The sequence below is a fragment of the Eptatretus burgeri genome, chromosome 14 (genome assembly GCF_056783735.1).
Source record: "Eptatretus burgeri isolate ZD-2024b chromosome 14, Ebu_testis_v1, whole genome shotgun sequence".
NCBI lineage: Eukaryota > Metazoa > Chordata > Myxini > Myxiniformes > Myxinidae > Eptatretus > Eptatretus burgeri.
The window spans coordinates 3,547,974-3,570,128 of NC_140974.1; the positions used below are offsets into that span (position 1 = coordinate 3,547,974).

At 44.9% G+C, this 22,155-nt stretch overlaps 1 protein-coding gene across 6 annotated transcripts in view; it reads right to left on the reverse strand.

Moving 5' to 3' along the window:
* The window catches only part of LOC147012571 (BMP/retinoic acid-inducible neural-specific protein 3-like), a 260,934-nt gene that overhangs the window by 228,956 nt on the left and 9,823 nt on the right, over positions 1-22,155 (reverse strand). For all 6 annotated transcript variants that reach the window (XM_085853564.1, XM_085853567.1, XM_085853562.1 and 3 more), the window contains 2 exons: positions 19,419-19,621; positions 7,126-7,295 (listed from right to left, as the gene is read on the reverse strand). In XM_085853564.1, coding sequence (XP_085709690.1) covers positions 7,126-7,295; positions 19,419-19,621 — 373 coding nt within the window. The remainder of the gene's footprint in view (positions 1-7,125; positions 7,296-19,418; positions 19,622-22,155) is intronic.

Below are 22,155 nucleotides of genomic sequence, written 5' to 3' on the forward strand. Positions count from 1 at the left end.
CCTGCTAGAGCGGCGGTTAGCCTTGTAGAAAGTACACTCACGTCCATTAATGTCTAAGTCTTTTATGTGATTTATCGACAAGCTCTGTTACGGGTCCTTTTTTTGCTCTTTTTTTTTTGTGGTGTAACAGGGTTACCCTTGGGCAAATAAAGGGAATAAACGAACAGCTAAAAAGGATAGAGAGGAGGGGAGAAAGCATGGTCAACCGAAAGTAAGAGGTTCAAGTTAGGTACGGTTAATAACGGAAAAAACGATTGTGGGTAGGAATGTGGGTTTGACATGAGATGGAGGTGCACTGCTTGCTTGAAGCTCTGGAGGGAGGAGTGGGTTTTAACAGCCTCAGGAAGGAAGTTCCACAAATGAGAGAAAAGAGGAACAAAAGATTAAAGTGGGCAGAAAGCCTGGATTTTGGAAGTTTAACCAGGAGTGGGTTATAAGGAAGAGCACGTGTCCTGGAGGAGTCGGGGAGAGGCGAATATTTGAGAGAGCAAAGGGAGCTATATCAGAAGAGAGTTGCCTTAGACCGAAAAGATTAACTTTTTGATCGCTTCTTATTTGTAGATATGATGGTACGATTTTTGTCAATCGTGAAAAAATGACAAGAGACATCAGGTTCTTTAAATAATCGTTGTAGAATCCTGTGAGTTTTTGCAGTTGTTGATCTCACCTTACGATGATGTCATCACTTTGTAAAAAAAACAAAATGATCTTATGGTGTTCTTGATTGAAGAGCAGTGAGGAGTGCTGCCTGCTGGTGAGATAGGTATTGAACGAACAAAATATTTGTATGTTTTTAGCCCAGCACAGCAAGACGCGTTGAAAATTGATAAACAATATTGATTCTGACATGCTAAAAGAACGAAACAAAAGGGTGAAAGTTTTATTTAATAACAGCAGCTTTGACTTAGCCTCATTGTTTGGAGGTCTATAACAAGCTTGAAGCCAAAGTTTGGGACAAATGTTCAAATTGGTAAAGCCAAGGTTACACTTTTCCATCTACGGAAAATTAAACAGTACCAGAAAAGGCAGTGGGGTTCCATCAAACTCAATTCAGCCAAGAAGTTTCTTTCCTTTTAGAATCTAACACAGTTCCACCCTTTGTATTGACATGTAACACATAAAGCTCAAGTAGTGTTTGCTTGTTTATTGAAATATGCTTCAAAAAAAAAAAAAATATATATATATATATATATATATATATATACACATATATATATATATATATATATATATATATATATATATATATATATACACATATATATATATATATATATATATATATATATATATATATATATATATATATATATATATATACATGTATATATACTGAACCAAATCCAACCAAATGTTGCATGTTGCCTCAGGGTACCCAATCAAACAGAAGACCAAATACTGCATTGAAGTCATAAGAAGGAACCAGAGCAAGTAAAGAGCAAATATAGAGTCATCAGGAGGAACCTGGATAGGACTTGGGGTTCAGCCGCTACTCCACTATCCTCAAACCAATCCAGACACAGCCAAGTGAGCCTTACAGAAAAAAAATTCTGAAAGAATACACTTCTTCTAGACAGATGGATCTATAAAGAACAAGAAGCGAATACTTCGATATCGCGCGGCTGGGGGCAGTAAAAGTCTAGGTTAAGGATGATGAAACAATTTTGCAGTTATAAAATATAAATGTAGACACGGTGAATTAGCATGCATGATGGGAAGAGTTTTGACGTTGGACAAATTTCTATTTGTAACCCTCAGATCAAAGGGACGTACACGGCCATAAGTGTGACAGAAGACGTGACAGAAGACACAGGACAGAATAGCCAATTATATAACAGCGCGATGTCGCCACGCTGTAAAAACAAACAAAGAGTAAAGGAGATAAAAGAAAAGAAAAAGCAAGAATTGGGATGAATAAAGAGAAATATTAAAAAATAGAAACTGTGAAAGATACAAAGAACGAGGATGTCGGGAAGAAACCAGAGAGATTTCATCTCCAGAGAGATAGATTTCAGCAGTTACTCCCCAAGCTCAAATGCAGCAACAGGTACAAGCTACCAAGTATGGTCTCTCTCAGGGTAGCATATCTGGGAGAGAGGGTTCACGGTGGGGGGAAAAGACCCCAATTATCTCAATGTAAGTGTGGATCACATAGGACCACCCGGTTGTTCGGTTTTACAAATCATCTCCTTCTTATCATGGAGTACGGTAGTTCTCCATATCTAGAGATGTCATGGGAAAAATATAGAGAAAGCTGAAACGTGATAATTGACTTCCAATTCCGCGTTCACAGCACATGGGCGTCCTGATTGGTGCTTGCTCTTTCCAGATCATTTAAGCGAAGTTCTCCAGACAAGATATGTAGTGTTTTAGTGTTATAATTTTATTCCTGTTTTGCTGGTCGTGTTTTTTTGCCAATTTTTCTCTCCAAAACTGTATCCTAATGTGATGAGCCATCCAGTTTGTATCAGGGTAAAGTCTGGCCTACTGGTAATAGTCAGGTTGTGCTTTGTCTATGCTTTTTTTGCCTCGTTTTCACTCCTTTGATCCCAAGTATTGTTGTTTCTGATCCCTCAGCTCAATCCATTTCCCAACCTCGCTAAAAAGTACATACATATCACTCCTTCATGCTGAAAAAAGACACAAATTCATCATCGGCATTGACACAAAATCATTTCTTTTCTCCAACGACCTCTTCTCATCTCATCAATTCAGATTCATATGAGGTCACGCTTTCTTGGACATGCTGCTTCTGCTCTCCCAACAATAGATGGAGGCCCTCAATATCAGAAATGAGACGAGGGCGATCTCTCTGGACATATCTCGAGCTTTCGATGCAGACTGACATCCTGCCTTGCTCTCCAACCTGTCTGCCTATGGAATTCAAGGCCAACTACACTCCTGCAGTACTGACTTTCTCCACTCTCGAAGTCAACATGTGGCTCTCAACGGAATCCTTTCTTCTCCTCTCCCTGTCAAGGATGAAGTACCACAAGGCAGTGTTCTCGCCCCCATGTTATTCCTAATCTTCACCAATGATCTCACTGACTCTCTGGAAAATCCTCTTCATCTCTTTGCTGATGACTCCACTCTCTGCTGTGACATCTCTCATCATTCTGACAAACAGACTGCAGCCTCTTCTCTCTCCTCAGACCTTGACAAAACCACAAACTGGCTAAACACTTGGAATATTTTCTTCACGCACTCACTTTCTCACGCCTGAGAAATCCAACGCACTCACTTTCTCTCACCGAAAAGACCGTACCGCAAATCCTCCCACCTACTTTCTCAACAACGCTCTTGAAGAAGTTCAGTCACTTAAACTCTTAGGTCTCACTCTCAGTCATTATCTTGCTTGGGCAAGCCACATTTAAAGTTCACCTCCAAATCCAGATGCCAACTGGGCATCTTCTGTTTTACAAAGTCCTTCCTTGGCACACCTGCACTCCTATCCACCGACAAAGCTTTCATCCACACCTTGATGGAACTCTGCTCTCCTAACTAGGCTGGTGCTTCTGCCTCTCACCTTGCTCAGCTTGACACCATGGAAACCAAGGCCTTCAAGATCATTGGAATCTCTCTCACCGAAGCTGAGTCTATGGGCCTATCACTACACCATTGCCAACAGGTCGGTGGCCTGTCTTCTTCCGCCTCCTTTCTGGTCTTGCAGTCCTCCTCCCCCTCCCAAGTATCTTTCGGACACACGCGGTCCACCAGCAACCCTCTTCTCGTGAAACTGCCAAAATACATAACCACGACTCACCTCCCCTCATTTGTTTGTCTTTTTTCCCCATCTGTGGAACCAACCTCCACACTCTCTTCAATCCCATTCTTCTCTCCAGGTCTTCAAGACAGTTGTTCACTCCTGCCATTTCAGATCATCCCCAATCCAAACCCATTATCTTTTTTCTACCTGTTCAGCCACCCCCTCCCCCTCCCAAAATTTTACTTCTTTATCCATCTTGTCCACCCATTGCATTATTCCCTCCCTCTAATCATGAACAACATCACTTGTTTGTCCGTCTCCGTCTATTTTCTGATTCTGCCCTGCTGTTAGCATTTTCCCCCTTCTCCTTCTGCTGTTCCTTTTGGTATGTTGCGTCCTGATCCATTCTGTGTTCTAGTTCTTCCAGGAGCTTTGACTATTATATATGTATTCAAAACATGCTGAATACCATGAATGACCCCGACGTTGAATGAAAGCTGATTACCAAATGATGTTGATACTTGGGCAGCTGATTACCAGTCAATACAAATGCGTGAGGCCGCTCGAAACAAAGACCTCCATTCTCCAGATAAATTTATTTCCAACGTCATCACACGATTTTCAAACCCGCGCTCACGACCGTTAAATAAATACTCTGAATTCTTGTAAATCATGGCTTTCTCTACAAAGTGTTGGTATTCAAGAGAAAGGACCCTCGGACCACCGAAAAGTTCAATCTCTCGCGAGATCAGGCGATCATAAGGCGCCATGTTGCCTGCACAGCGTCACGTGACCCACCAGCTCGCGGTCTGCTGAAATATTTTAACAACATTTTAAAACGGCCATTTTTCGCCAGAATTATTTTTGGATACCTGTAGAGCACGTCACCAAACATTCAAAAATATAAGCCAATATCGGATAGACGCTACCGATAAGCAGTCATCCAGGGGGACACAGTACGAGTTCAAGCAGTGAATGGAAAGCATGTGGTGTTCTTTTCAATACCCAACGGTGATTTGAATTTAATACATTTTCCTCATGAAAGGTGTGTTTCCGCTATGATTTTATGAAAATAATCAACGTTAAGACTGTAACTACACCAGAAGGTCCCAAAAGTGAAAACAGAAATCGAATAGAACTTAAGATAGTGTCGTGAGGCAGCATGGAAGAGGCGATGGAAGCCAAAGGAAGCCTCCCCTCAGAGCAATGCATTCCACACAGACAGAGGATACAAAACATTCAAATTTTACAAATATTGATGCAACCGAGTGTGAATCAACCGTAGCGACTGTGAAAAGTGAAAACAGAATTAAAATTGAACTTAAAATAAATAAACGTGTGAGGCCGAGTGGAAGCCAATGGATTTCAATGAGGCCAATGGAATCAAACAGCAACTGCTACCCACGTACAGTACATGACGTGCAAACGGTATAAAATGTCATTTTTACAAACTTTATGACAATCGAGTGTTAATCAACCTTACCGACTGCGAAAAGTGAAAACAGAATTTAAATTGAACTTAAAAAAAAAAAACAATTAAAAAAACCCCTCCTATTGACAGAGTCAAACGTCGGGGTAAAAATGCATTACGGTGATGTTGAAATCTGAGTGAGAAGAATTCGAAATTTTCAAAATGTTTCATTTCACTCACTTTAAGTGGAGCTTCAAACCAAAGCAGCAACACTGAGCTTTGTAGCGACGCGGATTTTTGCTCACGCCATATCAACAAGGGTGGTTGATGAAGGTGATGTTGGCTGACTTCCAAGCAGATGGAAGATAACCTCGGGTAAATTACAGAGTGAATATAGCAGAATGTTTGTGAAGTTCAACATGTTGTCTTTCTTTTGATTAAATCCATCAGCAAAGCTATGGGTACTTTTGTTAGTCTGGAATAAAGCAAAAAGTCTCCATCGTGTTCCTCAAAGCAGATGTTGAAGAATACATTGTTGATAAAGATTGATAATTTCGGCCAAATCAGAATTTTTACTTTATGTTTAAAAAAAAATAAATAAACAATGCTGTGCTTACTCATGGCAGAATAAAAACAACTTGCGCGATGACCCAAACACATCCTGCCTGACCTGTACTCATGCAATGGTCACGGGCGATCGAAAATAGCCAGACGTATGTGACTTGGCACAGAAAGTTTAGAATTGGTAAACTAAGCTGCAAGTAAGGCAATTCAGACTGAACAGTGCAGAGTTAGATAAGACTCAGTTGCTGGAATCGAAAATCAAGCACACCTTGCCGGCATAATATGAACGTACAATGCATGGCGGTGTGTTATTAGCTGGCACACAGAGACAGGGCTAATCCACTGACATTGTATAAATATATCTGGCCGGGGGAAATTAATGTACAGGGTGCATCATATCTCGTATTACCCCTGTATGTGTTAGTCACACATCAGATGACCTGACTCAGGGTGTAATAAAGTTTTCAACTATCTCTCCGAAACAAAAATATGTTACGTTCACGGTCAAAGAGAACACGGAGACACATTAAACTATGCTATGAAAATGATGGTGCACACACTGACGTTCTTGACACTTGAAATGCCATTATATGGATGCAAATGTGATGCAATATTGATTCAATAATGATTTTTTTAAAAGTTCGGCCGAAAAACATGCAGGTAGTGAAGCAGTAATCTCAACATTGCAAACAAAGTTCGATTGAATGAAACTTTAAAAATGGGAAATGCCCCTCCCCCCCCCCAAAAAAGTGGTTTCCCAAATCATAAAATGCTGACATCACGTAAGCACATTGGTTTCTGCTGAGAAATACTCTTTCTCACGTGACTATGCCGAGCGCAGGCAATTCAAAATAAAGAGTGAAGGAATGTTTCATTGACATGACTTCCTCATTGAACTAGGCCACAAGCAAGATGTCATGAAGCATTGACGAAAGTTCTACAAGGATGTCTCAACCCCATTCAAGGGTCACTTTATGTTCACATCTATGCATATTTATATTGTGCTTCGTTTGGATCTCTATTTCCACCATTAAAAACACATAATGATATTTTTCTTTTTGTTTCATCATCGACGTAATCAAAGATTTTTATGTCACATTCAGTGTCAGAAAAGAAGAAGAAGCAAAAAAAAGACTATGGTCAGAATCTCCACAATGAGCATTTCATCACTGTAAAAGAAACTGTTAATCCGCGTTTCCTTCTTCGTCATTCGATAAATGAGGAAGTCAATGGAACAAACAGCAGCACTGGTTAAAACTGCATATAATCGTGCGATCGGGTTTGCTTGAAGTGATTTGGCTGAGATATTAAACACTGTGAGCTCATCTTGTATTCACAATTAAACCCTTCATTATGGCATTCCTCATTCAATGGCAGGCTCTATCACCTTCGGTTATGTAAAGGTGGTTATGTGCAGAGGTGAAGCGAAGGGTGCTGGACGCACCTTGATGTGTCCTGATGAAATCTGCATCTCGTGCAGGCGGCGTAGAGTGGTGTCGCGTTCGGTGAAATATGCTGCTGTGAGCTGATGCAGCGAATCTGTAATTCTTGAGAAGTTCTCAGCAGGAAGGTCTCCATTTCCATGCTCCACGAACACCGTTAGAGACTCTTCGCCTGTGACAAATGTAATATAACATGTAATAATACATTCTAATGGCATGGTGTAGGCCGTGCACAGATGAAGGAAATATATTTTCTCTCATTTTGCAGTTTTAGATGACTCTTGGCTGGGCATGAATTATTTTTGGATCAAACAGTTTTTGTTAATGAGGACATTAATTCTGGAACAATGATGTCCACAACTTGCTGAATGAAATATTTTGCAAACCCATATGACTGTTCCATACAGCCCAGGACATTAAAATAAAGAATAATCTGTCAAGTACAATGGTGAAAATGCAGCCTTTTTTACTCCTCCTCCTCTCCCAAAAGGATTGTTTAATTTGTTACCTTGAAGAAAAGTGATCTCTGTCTCTGTCTGTTTGTCTGTCTGTCTGTCTGTCTGTCTGTCTGTCTGTCTGACTATCTCCCCACCCCCCCATCTCTCTCTCTCTCTCTCTCTCTCTCTCTCTCTCTCTCTCTCTCTCTCTCTCTCTCTCTCTCTCTCTCTCTCTCTCTTGGGATGACCTTTGAAGAAAAATAAGGTTGTGGGCCCACAGTTTCAGAGGGGTTGTGGAATTTAAGGGATGAAACCTCAGTGATAAATGGTGCCCAGCTGATAATCTAGATTCCCATTAAACCATGCAATTACAGTAGTAAGCTGAAGTAATTTATGCAGATCTCCCTCTATTGCCCTTTTTCTCTTCCTCTCACCATACCCATTTCGCTATTTCTTTGAACACCAGTAAAATATTGTCACGGATCCGGGATTAGAGGCTTGCCACGAGGTGAAGCACTCGGGATCCTGCCGAATGCAGGATCCTGAGGCTGCCGGGCACAAATAACTCCGCACACTGGCAGGTTGCTGGACAAGCATGAACGCCGATTGGCACAGCCAATCCGGACAGGGCTACACTAACTCGCGTGATACCTTACCCATGGACAGTTAGCTAATTAGGGCCACGTGCCCTCAGTGCACACGCGGATTACTGCCGAGAATTACAGTGGGTGCGCACTGGCTAACGAAGCAAATTATTGGGGTAGAACTTCCCATCTAACCTTACTTATGCACTGGGTCAGACCAATAAAGGAAAAGACAATCGAGACAGATTGGAAATAACAAACAATTATATTTATTACAACCACACAAGCAAGCAATCATTTAAAAGCAAGTATTTCGAAGCAAGAAAGCAAAAAGGCACAGAAGAGCAGATTTAACCACAACACATATTCTTCTTCAATCTCACTTAAACAAAAGACTTGGCCATCATTCACTCAGGGGAGAAGAATAAAACAAGGACTTGAAAATAAAAGTAAAGTATGGAGAAAATGAAAGCAGTCTTTTATTTCTGCCCTCACCTCACACAAGTTCGGCAGCTCTTCAGTGTTTCAAAAAAATTGATACAATTTTGACTTCCTGCAATTTCTTTGTTTTTTTACCTATACCGTTTTCCTTTTCAACGTTTGGTGGTGTTATCGTGCTATTTGTTCCCTGGGACTTCTAGCTCCGTAGCTCAACTATGCCATTGACAGTGAAGCAGAAGACAAAATTGGTGGCTCTGTGGTATGAGACTAAATCATATATAGACACCTGCCGGAGGTTCTGCCGGGAATACGACCTCAAAACAGGTGATGGACCCACAAATTGTTCCATTCAACATATTGTGAAACATTTTGAGCACAAAGGAACAGTGCACAACCAGAGCAAGGGTAACAGTGGCAAGTCAGCATCAGTAACCAAGAGCCAAGCCAACATCGACACTGTGCAGTATTCTGCAGTGAACAGTCCCAAGAAGTCTCACCGCTGGCGCTCCCGGGAGCTAGGCATCAAACCAACATCAGTCTGGCATAACCTCTCTTTTCCCAGACAACATCTTTATTAGGCATAAAATTAGTCAAGATAACATGAGGAGGAGACTTGATATGTGCAATTGGCTCATTGACAGGATGGAGCAATACCCAAACTGGATCAACCTGATCTGGTTCAGTGATGAAGCCAATTTACACTTGAACCATGCTATCAACAACCACAACAACATTTTCTAGGGGGTAGAACCACCTGAAGAGATCACTGAGAGGTACCTGAAAGGGCCCAAGGTCACATGCTTCTGCGCCTTCAATGCCAAATGGGGAATGCTAGGGCCTTAATGGTTTGAGAATAACAACGGCAGGATGGTGATGATCAACGGTGAGGCTGTGCTCCAGAAGACACAATGATCCAGCCCAAAAGGTCACCCCAAAACAGCCCAGCATGGCCTGGTTTACACAGGATGGTGCACCCCCGCATACAGCTGGTGACACCATCACTTTTCTGTGGCAGCTCTTCAGAGACCACCTTGTTGCCCTGGGTACCACTTATGACTGGGCACCCAATAGTCCAGACTTGAACCCTCTGGACTACTGGTTCTGGGGGGCTGCCAAGGGCTCTGTACATGCCAACCGTCCTGCCCCACTGGATGATCTGAAGCAGGTGTCAGACGACCTCCAGGCAGTACTACATGAGGCCTACAGAAAAGTTGGATAGAACTTTGGAGTCAGAATCAATGCCTGTCTGAACCGCGGAGGGGCATACATCGGGAATGTCAATTGCAAGGATTTTGCGTAAATGCCAATTTCAGACCCAGGGCTCTCACTAACTCGAGCAGTGACTTACTGCAATAGCAATCAGCAATAGAAGATACCATGTCATGAGCTTTCAATAAATGTTTGGTTCATGTTCCTGAGGTTTCTCTGTCTTTGTAAATAAACATTTAAAGTTGCATCACTGTATATAAGAGAATGCGGAGGGAAATTGATGGGGAAGATGAGCAGTGGCTATGTGACGCGATGGAGACGCGCAGCCACATCCCTGAGGTTCCCAGACCCAGTAGGCGAGTGCTCTCAGGCGTCCTGGATGTGCTACTCAATATGTGACTCGCCCTCTTCGGCCTCAGCTTCTGGTGCCCAGACCCAGTCGGCGAGTTCTCTCCGGCGTCCCAGATATGCGAGTTATTAAGGCAACTCGCCCTCCTCTACCTCAGATTCTTCCCCCTCAGGCCCACATCGATGAGGTGCCACCATTCACCCTCTTCGTCCTTCATAGCTGACAGGATTGAGAGGGCAGGATGACGCTCATGAAAGAAGTGTTCTTTTTCCACAGAAGCTCGACACCAACTGCTTGTGAAACCTTCCTTTGCCTTCTCCTCTCCTTCACTCACGAGCTCTTTTCGACCCAGCTCGTGCGAGCCTGCACCGTGCGCTTCTGCCTTTCTGCTTCTCTTAGCCTTCTACTTCACTCAGCCTTTCTACTCTCTGAGCCGTCTGCTCAGGAGCTTTTTTTGTCCCTGCTAGCGAGAGCTTGTCCCATTCGCTTCTACATTTTTGCTTCTTCTTAGCCTTTCTGCCTCTCTCCCTGATCATAAACCTCCTTCAAGGCACGAATGTTCTCTGACAGGCAAATTATGTTGCATTCCGATCTCGCCTCTTCATATCAGCTTACTTCCCTCCTCCCACTCGTCTTCTCTCTCATTGGTCCGCAGCCGATGAGGGCGGATCCACAACGTTACTTATGGAAATTGCTACGGCATGTTTAGGGAACTTTCAACACAGCCCCCAGCCTCACCCTTTACGTGGCCAAGACCACGGTGACAGCTCCAATCCCCCAACCCCCCCATACCTCCCCTCCCCACCAAGCACTCGCAACATGCCCACTCGTACAGTTGTGCACTACACCTCACATGCCATGATGAGCACCAAGCATCATAAACATGCATGTGAGAGCACCCGATGGGTTAATGACCACAGATGGGTCGAACGTGCCCAATTAAGCAATGCGCAAATGGAGGGAACATGGAGAGGAATTCTGCCAGACCGAAGGACAACCGAACAGCTGCAAGGCCGAAGGTAAGATGGATGGGGTGAATGAGGAATGATTGAAAGTCACAGTGAAGAATGGGGGAGACATTACATTTGACAAATACAGCCTAGACAACGCATGTCCCCTGAACAGCCCTTTGACAAGGTCAGGTCAGGTATGGGAGCATGTGCCAGAACAGCGCGTCGCTGCGTCCACTTTCCGCCGGTACTCCAGGGGCCTCCGTCTGGCCATCCGCCAGGCAGATGCCAGGCCCATCCCCATCTCCTTGAGATGATGGTCAACATGTTGCAACCATGAGGCACGTGGTCGACCCACTGGCCTCCTCCACTCATGAGACTCCCTCGCTGAGAGAATCTGGTGAGCAGGATCAGAGTCAGGAAAACGAGCCACATGTCCATACAGCGCAACTGACGCTCACGGACTATGCAGGTAACAAATCTCATCCGAGTCTCTCTCAGCAACCGCTCGTTGGACACAAAATCCGACCAGCGATAGCCAAGGATTCTCCGAAGAGACCTGGTACCAAAGGAATTAAGTCTCCGTCTCAGATCCTTGGTCAGAGTCCAAGTCTCGCACCCATAGAGCAAGACTGGAAGTACCAAGGACCTGAAGACTCGGACTTTCGTCCTCCCGCACAGGTACCGGCAGCGCCACACCCCATGATCCAGTGAATCCATGACTCCCCAGGCCCGACCCAGACATCTATTGACCTCTGACTCGCAGCCAGCAGAGACATGAATATCACTGCCAAGGTAAGTGAATCTCTCCACGACCTCAACATCCTCACCACAAACAGACACAGACAGGACAGCAGCATCCAAGATGTCACCGAAAGCCTGGATCTTAGTTTTGACCCAAGAAACCCGTAATCCCAATGGCTCCGACTCCTCATTCAGCACCTCGAGGGCCCCCAAGAGGATGTCTAAAGTCTCCGCAAAGATGACTGCATCATCTGCAAAGTCAAGGTCCGAGATCTTGACATTCCCAAATGACGCACCGCAACTTGATCTCTCCGACATCCTCCCTAGAATCCAGTCCATACAAGTGCTGAAAAGTGTGGGGGCAAGTACACATCCCTGACGAACTCCAGTAACAACTGGAAATAAGTCAGAGATGGTACCACCACACTTCACAGCACTCTCAGTACCAGAGTAGAGTTCAGACATCAGATCGATCAGTTTTGGTGGCACCCCACGAAGACCAAGAATCCTCCAGAGGACATCCCGATTCACTGAATCGAACGCTTTACAGAGATCAACATAGGCTGCAAAGAGCCCCTGCCGAAACTCTCGTCTGCGTTCGGTGAGGACACGAAGTGCAAGGATACGGTCAACCGTTGACCTCTTTGGTGTAAAGCCTGACTGCTCTGGACGCTGGTGCTCAAGCAGATGGTGGCGAACCCTATTGAGAATTATCCGAGCAAAGACCTTGCCCGGCACTGAGCGCAGCGTCACCCCTCGGTAGTTGTTGCAGTCTTGGCGGTCACCCTTCCCTTTCCAGAGAGGGACAACAAGGCCCCTCTTCCAGTCAGTTGGGATGATGCCTGTGTTCCAGGCAGAGCACAAAACTGCATGCAACGACACGAGTGCAGCATTTCCACCAGCCTTGAGAAGTTCGGCATGGATGCCACAGATCCCTGGAGCTTTGCCCCGTTTCAACTGGTTCACCGCAGCCCGTGTTTCCACAAGCGTAGGTGGACCACAGTTGATTCGAGGGTCAGCAACAGGGATTGTAACACCCTTGACGTCCAACTCGACAGTTGGGGGATCAGCCTGGTACAACCGCTCAAAGTAACCGGCCCAGCGGGCCTTCACTTCAGACTCCTCTGTCAAGAGCCCACCACTCTCTGCTCGAACTGTAGTGCTCTGAGGGATGGGCTTGGATGAACGTAATGCGTGAATTCCCCTGTAAGTGGGACGAGAAACACCTGTCCACAGGTGATGCTCTACCCCCTCACAGAATCCTCGCACATAGGCCTCCTTGTCCACCCTCAGTGCACGTACAGTTTTACGCCTCAGCTCCCTGAACAGCTCAGCTCTGCCATTCAGCCTGGCCCTGCGACTCTGGTCAATGGTATCCAGTGTCCATTGAGAGACAAAATTCTTCTTTGCCCTGCGGTGAGCTCCAAGGCATCCACCGGCAACATCAAGGACTTGGTCTTGAAGGCGCTCCACAACTCTTCAGGACCCCCCAAAGCACCCAGACCCCCCAAGTGTCCACTCAGCCTGTTCGCAAACTCCTCAGCTACTCTCTCATCCCTGAGCTTGGCAACATCCAGTCTCAGCTGGGATGGTACCATTCTCCAGGATTTAAGGTGCAGCTTTAGAGTTGCTACAACAAGCCTGTGGTCAGTATTGAGGAACTGAGCACTCCGGTAGACCCTGCAGTTCTGGATCATCCTCCAACGACCGTCAATGAGGACATGGTCAATCTCCTTTGCCACACCACCAGCGTTGGAATACCAAGTCCAGCGATGAGCTTGTGGGCGCTGAAACCATGAACCGGCCACCCTAAGTCCATGACTTCTTGCAAAGTCAAGGAACTTAGTACTATTCTGGTTCATAGTTCCTGACCCATGGGGACCAACACACACCTCATAACCGTCCCTATCAGTTCCAGTCGATGCATTGAAATCCCCCAAGACTAGAAGTGTATCTCGTCTGGGGCACTGATCAACCACAGACTCGAGTGTGGCGTAGAATGCATCCTTCACGGTGAGATCACTCGCCTCATTCGGAGCATAAACAGAGTCCAGGGAAATGACACCTAAGGAGTGACGAATCCTTAATCTCATAATACGCTCGTTGACCGGTGTTACCTCAATTATCATTGGGGTCAGCTTATTGGACACAGCTACAGCAACTCCTTGGGTATGGTAACCATCAGAGCGACCAGACCAATAGTAGGTGTAACCACCCACCATTATCTCGCCGCAATCCGGTCTCCGAACCTCAGAGAGCTGCAATCCCGATGTCCAAACGCTTGAGCTCAGATGATAACAGAGACAGGTGATCATCCTCTCTTAGGGATAGGACATTCCAGGCACCCACCTGAAGGGACCGCCTCAGGTTAACCCAAGGAGACCGCCGTCTGGTGGACGACACCTCAGCACCACTCCGACACACTCTCCCGCAAGCTGACCCAGGGATGTTACCCCGTGGTTTCCTCCTATCAAAGATTGGGGGTCCCGAAGGCTTTGCCCCAATCCTGTCATCTGGTGAGCTGCCCTGCGAAGGGAAGCTGCACAGGGAGGTACTCCCACAGAGTGGGTTTTCAGATTTTTTTTGCGTTTTTGCGTTTTGCGGAATGAAGGGTTTTACGGTGGCCGGAGTGCAAATCCTGCCACCAACCTCCTAATAAGAAGTGACCCAACTGCAGGAGGACGTCCGCAGACACAGTTGGGCACTAGATATGGATGGCCGTTGGCTCACAAGGAGCTCCTCCGCCCTTTGACAGGTTTTGTTTTTAATCCTGCTGGGTGTCCATATCCAAACACCCTCCTCACCAGAAACCTGGTGGGGGAGACGGTTTAGTCGCCGACAACCCGACCATGGAACAGGTTAGTACAGGTTTACATGGTACCTGTAGCAGGTCACAGATCGAACCTGACCTGACAGAAAGGGACCAAGGACTATCTATTTTAAGACTAATGAAATAACTGCTCTTCAGGTCACTTATGTGACGATGTATTCCCCCTTCCCCTGGGGTAAGTTTTTCAAAACCCTCCCAATTTTAAGCATCAAATGACCTGAATAAATATGTAACATCAACCAGACAATCCAACAAGTTACTAGTAGAATCATAACCTTACTAGCAGAGACCAGTAGAACATCCACATAATGTGAGATGTGACTTCAAGTCCTCGATTTCCCCCACCTCCTCTTCCAAACCCCAAGTCCTCACCCTCCTCACTCCAAGCTTTCAAGCACCTTGACTACCTTGACCACCTTGACCACCCAGATGATGATGTTTACAAACTCTTCCCATCCGGTTCACCATTTTTTGTAATTGCTAATCACCTCCACATAGTAAATAAATAAATCCGTATTCCGGTGTGAGTAATTATGGGGCTGCCTGCTGCGTATATCCCTTATCATCTATGTATAATTCCAGCAATGTCTGTGTGTCTGTGTGTCTGTGCGTGTCTGTGTGTGTCTGTGTGTGTGTGTGTGTGTGTGTGTGTGTGTGTGTGTGTGTGTGTGTGTGTGTGTGTGTGTGTGTGTGTGTGTGTGTGTGTGTGTGTGTGTGTGTGTGTGTCTGTGACCACTGTTTCTCGACAACCACTGGTCCGATCTAATTGAAACTTGCCAGGTATATTGCTGGGGACCTGAGGATGTGCCTTTTCAAGATTTGATATTAATAGGAAAAGTGCATTCCAAGTTATGGCCATTTATTTACCAACCAATGACAGGACACGTTGCTGCGGCCATTTATTTACCAACCAATGACAGGACACGTTGCTGCGTAGGCATGGCCAATGGGGGAGAGAACCTCAGCCACGTTCGCCATTATGCGTTTTTCTCTTCTCTTCTCTGTGTGTTTTTCCTTGCGAAAAGGCAAAATACGTTGGCGCTAATTGAATAATTGGTCATTAAAACTAATAATTTATCAAAACGTTGGCAGATCCAGCAGCCTCCGCATTCTTGCCCTGGATGAGGAAATAAAGAAGCGCCGTGTCCTCAGCAATGTTGTTTATGAAGAGGTGCTAATGAGATAAAGGTGTGTACATGGAGACAATTTTTTTTAATTATTTATTTATTGAAGAAAAATTGTTCCGAAAATAATTTATCAAAAAAAGTGCACAACTTTTTTTTGTTTCCAATTGTCAAAACGGTGTGGTCTTTGGAAGTGTTAAGGAATTCAGCTCTACTCAACATGCTTGCCAACGAAATACATCTCAATTTGGTGGTATGCTTTGCAAACTATTTATTTTTTAACTATTTTAAAACTAAAACAATTCGAACATGGAATACCTAATGATACTGTACTTTCAGGTCTCCTACAAATCCTAGCCTATCGCCTCACCGTGGCATAGGAGTGGCAATGGTCAATGGCAGCGAATGTCATGGCAAGCAAAGACAGGGAGGTAAACTTGATTTTAATTTGGATTTTAATTAACTCCGTGTGTAAGTATCACAGCAGTTGTTACTTCAATGAAAGCGATAATTCGTGGAATGATGTGAACATTCCGTACGGGCACGCACTACTTCTGGATAGTGATGACTCACTGTATTCTAATAATTTCTCGATTTCTTATGCGCATTTATAGATAAACACAATGCCTCAATCCAGTCTTCGTTTACGAGAGTGAAGGAACGGCCTGTGTGGTTGCCGAAAGTTTTTTTTTTTTTGCACGTACAGCCACGCACGTATGGGCACGCGAGAGCGAAGGAACGGCCTGTGTGGATGTTGTTTCTGGCACGCGGTTTGAAAGTTTTTTTTGTCTTTTTTGTATGTACGGGCACGGACGCATGCATGCACGGTCACGCACATATGGCCACGCACGTACGGGCATGCGAGAGTGAAGGAACAGCCTGTGTGGATGTTGTTTCTGGCACGCGGTTTGAAAGTTTTTTTTGTCTTTTTTGTATGTACGGGCACGGACGCACGCATGCACGGTCACGCACGTATGGCCACGCACGTACAGGCACGCGAGAGCGAAGGAACGGCTAATGTGGTTGTTTCTGGCAATCGGTTTTAAAGTTTTTTTTTTTTGCACGTACGGGCACGCACGTACGGGCACGTGCGAGCTAAGGAATGGCCTGTGTGGTTGTTGTTTCTGGAACGCGGTTTGAAAGTTTTTTTTTGGGGGTTTGCACGTACGGCCACGCACCTACGGCCACGCACCTATGGGCATGCACTAGTCTTGTACAATGAGGTTAAATATGCATTCTGTAGTATGGAGATCGCCCAGAGGCCCAGGGGTTGGAGGGGTTATAACTGTTGGATGTTTGTTTCATAATGACGTGTCGATCAAATCTCGTCATGTCTCACGCCGTACGGGACCAATCAGCGACAGGCAGGATCACGTGTCGCGTTATTTCTTGAACTTCCTTGTCTTCCTCTCTTTTCCTTTTGACGTGTTTGATTGTAATATCCACTTTCCTATAATTTCATCATTTTTATAATGTGTGCGGCCATCCGAGGATAATTGTAATCAGTGGTCTTTGTGAAATTTTCTCTCTTTCACCGATGGAGTTTCCTGAAGCATGGCCTGTGTGGACACACGAGAAATGCCATGACGTATTGACATATGACATGTGACGTGACAGGCGTGTGAGGGGGAAAAATCGAATTGTTAGCTGGTGCTCCAAGGGTCTGGACAAAAAGGTAAACATGGTGAGAGGCCTCAACAAGTGTGTTGGTTTGGAAGGATCCCCTCGAGGTAGCACAATCTCCTCCAAGCTGTCTCGCCTGGGTTCAAATCCCGACCGAGCTAAAAACTGTTTATCCCGGTATTTCACAGGCAGATCATCTCTCCTTGCCTTCCTCTGCTGCTCTGTCTCATCAGCTCTAGCTTCTTGGCCATAGAAATAGCACACGATGCTACAAGCATGTTTGATGCAGTTGTTCATGGCCTTGTAGCATTCCTCCCTGTTGAACTGCTTCAGCATTAAGTTGCCTTTCACCAATCCCAGGTCTGCTGAGACAAGGGCGAAGATTATTATACGTTTGTTGTTTTTATTTCCAAACGGTACTAATATTATTATTGTTGTTAATATTATTCGTAACGATAAATGCTTTGTCACAATGTTATTATTTTTGTGATTTATTTTGTAATTATGATGCCATGCCATGGAAGGACCTATTAAACTGCTCGATATACCTTAACATGGCGCACGTTTACAATTATGGGAATTCTTGAGGATTCTTTGTAGTTAATTAGCCTAAACAACTCAAGACATCACCACAAAATCGAAATCTATTCTCATTTTGAACAGCTTCCAAGACTCTGTTGCTTAGCCTGCTGGGGAAGCCGAGAACTCTTTCATACGCTCCCCACCCCCCCCCCCCCCAGCAACTAAGAAAAATTCTGCCTGTTCCCATTGTGCATGAAGCATTAAATATGTCCATTTTCTCATCAAGCTGTCTTTCTCTGCACCCTCTTTCACTCAACACTCCCCCTAGAAAGTCCAAAAAAACCCTCCCCTCTGAAACTCTTCAACGCTCCCCCAGCCCCCACCCCAACAGCTTCAACCTCCAAACTCTGTCGCATTTTGCTAACCCCCACCAACGCCGAGTCCTCAAACCCCCACTCCCAACCCTAAGGCTTCAAACCCCCTCCTCCCCCCCCCCCCCGCAACTACAACTCCACAACTCTCCCCTCCTCACTCCACCAAAAGACATCAACCCCCTGCCTCCCAAAGCCTCAACCACATCTTTGCTTCCCCAATCCCAACTCCGTCCTCCCCTCCTCACCCTCCTCCTGCTAATAAAAGGAAATTGGCATTACCACATCGAAGTAGCGGAATATATAAAGCTTTCCCATCCCTTGTCGTGCTGTCACCGACCACAGAAATCACGATCGATGGCCTTTCATGCCATGGCCCGTCACCCGTTCAACTCAATAGCCCACGAGATTTACGGAAACCCCATGGAATTGCAACTCTCAAATGACCATGAGGCCCAAAACCAATGATCTTTTTCCTGATGTATTATATGTACACATCGTTAAAAGTAAATAATTATGGATGTTTTCTTTGACAATGTCACAAAATTCCCAGAAGTCCTATATAATGGCCTTGGTTTTATGGCTCCTGGTCAAGTTATTAAAGAGAAATTTGTCCAAAATAATATCACAAAGACCATGTAACCTTTGTCGTAAAAGCCGTGCTTGAGAGAATGCCACATTGTAATTTGGGCGGTGTATAGAAAAAAGACTGCTGCCTCGATCGCCGAGGCCAATCTTCACAAGGCCCGTAACTCCGATTGGCTCAAAATCATTCTAACTGTCGCTTTGGTCCTTTTACACTGAAAGGAAAACTCATAGGGAGGGCAAGGCGATTGTGGATATGACAGCTCCGAAGTTGTTTTTGGCTTCGGATAGCAGTAAGCACCAACATGGCAGCCGTATGATTTTTTCAGGTTGAAATTGTGGGTGGAGTCAGTCCAGGACTGTGCAGCCAATGGGTGGAACGGAATGTTACACACACACACACACACACACACACACACACACACACACACACACACACACACACACACACACACGGACGGAAGAAAAAAATGAGCATATTATGTTGAAGAGTTACTCAATAACAACTAACTAACAAGTTACTCACCCCCAAGTGTGCCAGAGACAAGCAGGTGTGTCCCAAATCTGCGGACAAGGCCATCCAGTAGTGCACCCTGCTGTGGCCGGCGACCCAAACCTCGCAGTGCTTCCAAAAATCCAGGTGATAAACCAGGTGCCCTCACCTCCATCTCTCCAATTGCACCATCGTGCCTTACAGCCACGTTGTTCACTTTCCATCGTGCAAATTCCCTAATAAAGATAAACATTCAAACAGCATCACAAACCTCCATCCACCATCAAATGTACATCCTACTCGATTGAACTTGCATCCTAATGTTCCAAAGGCAATATCCATAGTAATAGCCAAGGAATGGATAAATATGCTGCACCACACCTAAGACACATAGCATTCATCAAACACCTACCCTTGGTCTGAACCAAACATAACATGTATGCCAAGTAAAACTTGCCTTATGTATGCCGTAAAACGGTAAGGGGGTTTATGGCTTCCGACCTCACCTCAGCTCAGAGACAACCTTGATGGCTGAATATGGGCATATCCTTTTTCTCTGGCTGACTGCTCTGACCACAGGCAAATCTCTTGTCAGACTGTTCATTTAAATTGCTCTCAAAACTGCTGCTGAATGTTAATATTGTATTGGGTAAAGGGGGTAGGGAGGAGGACGTTTGGAAGGAAGCTGAGATGCTCAGATTTACATTGACAGAGAAATATACAATGACGTTCAGTGAACACACTCGTATGACTGAGTATAATGTCTGTGTCGTTGGTTGTCATCTCCATATGTGGGTTTCAGAAGGTGGAATGGAGCCCTTCCATGTCCCAAAGTATCCATTTTCGTGTGCATATGTGTGTATGCCTGGTGTTGACTTAATGGTTAGGGTGGTGGGCTTGTGATCCTAGGATCCCGAGTTCAAATCCTGCTTGGCTGTTGAATTAATACCAGGTGGGGTTGACTGCCTGTCATCCTTCTGAGGTCGGCAAAATGAGTGCTAGCTTGCTGGTATCCTGTGTCGGAGTGGCGATACGTCCAGGATTGTGCCCAATAGCCAAGAAGACTGTTTTGGCAGCACCAACGCTCTGCACAGAGTAAGGTCCCAATGGATGGATGGATATGTGTGTGCATGTGTGAAAATTTCTCTTGATGACTGCTTTCTCCACATGTGGATGGGTTTCAGGAGATGGAACAGAGACCTACCAAGTCTCAAAGTATCTACCTTTGTTTTGGTAAGGGGTCATGCATGATTCATGGACAAAGCTGTGAAATTTTCTTGTTCTCAAAGTTTTGTTCCGAGGGCTCTTTTCAGGATCGTCATTGAGCCCCAGACAGCTTCCAACTGTGTTTCATTTGTAGTAATATTCCCAGGGATGGTTTTTAAGATTTCCTTGTGGTTTTAAGATCTCCGTGTGGATGCAAGGGATAATTTTGGAGCGTGTCATACAGGAGAAGGATCTGGGGGTGGTAATAAATAAGGGAGGTAAGCAGGCAGCACATTGCCAGGTAGCTCCAGGAAAAGCAAATAGGGTGTTAGGCTGTATAAGGAGGGGGATCAATTATAAATCAAAAGAGGTTGTGTTAAGATTGTACAGGAATTTAGTGAGGGCCACATCTAGAATATTGTGTGTAGTTTTGGTCACCACAACTCAGGAAGGACAAAGATGCCATCGAGAGGGTTCAGCATCGGGTTACTAGATTGATTCCGGGCCTCGCTAGATTCAGCTATGAGGAGCGCTTGAAGGAGACAGGGCTTTCTTCACAAGAAAGGAGGTGGTTGCGAGGAGATATGATGTAGATGTTTAAGTTAATGAAAGGTAGAGATAAAATAGTGCAGATGAATTATTCAACAGAGTAGACTGATGGAACCAGGGACCATAGCCTGAGAGTAAAGAAGAGGAGAGTTAAGACGGTAGTAAGGTAGGGGACTTTCACTCAGAAAGTAGTTAATGCATGGAATGGTCTCCCTGGAAAGGTAGTGGCAGCAGAAAAATGTAGATAAGTTTAAATTAGAACTAGATAGGTACCTGGAAGTTGTGGAGATAGAGGGGTATGGGGATGTTGATAAGACTTTTATGTAGTTTGAGTATTGATGGGTGATTGTGTACGGAGAGCTGTTGTTGGGGGTCTTGTTAAGGGGGGTTGTGTGGTTGATGTGTGTTTTTAACCAAGCCCATGCCCCCTCTCAGAGGGAGGGGGAGGGGGGAATTACAACAAAAAAAAAATACAATAATTTTTTTTCTTTCATTAATTAAAATGATCTTGGGTTGGTGTGGTGTTCACACAGGCATGATGGGCTGCATGGCCTCCACCTGTGTTGGATTTCCTTGTTCTCCTTGCCCTTGCTCTTTTCATTCTCATTGCTCCATTTATCACTGGGACAATGTTGACTTTCTTCAGTTTCTAAGGTCTTTTCACTTCATTCTTGAGTTCCTGGTATTTAGTCATTTTTTTGATTTCTGCATCATTTAGTCCAAAATCACTGCTGTTAACACCTCAATCAGCAATGCCTTCTTCTCTTTTTTGTAATGAAGTACTATTTCTGGTGTGTTTGTGTGTGTGTGTGTGTGTGTGTGTGTGTGTGTGTGTGTGTGTGTGTGTGTGTGTGTGTGTGTGTGTGTGTGTGTGTGTGTGTGTGTGTGTGTGTGTGTGTGTGTGTGTGTGTGTGTGTGTATGTGTTTGTTTGTTTGTTTGTGAACAATTAAATTTTTAATTGATTCTTCACCATTGTGAGATGGGGATCAAAACGATATGTAACATGATGTGTCA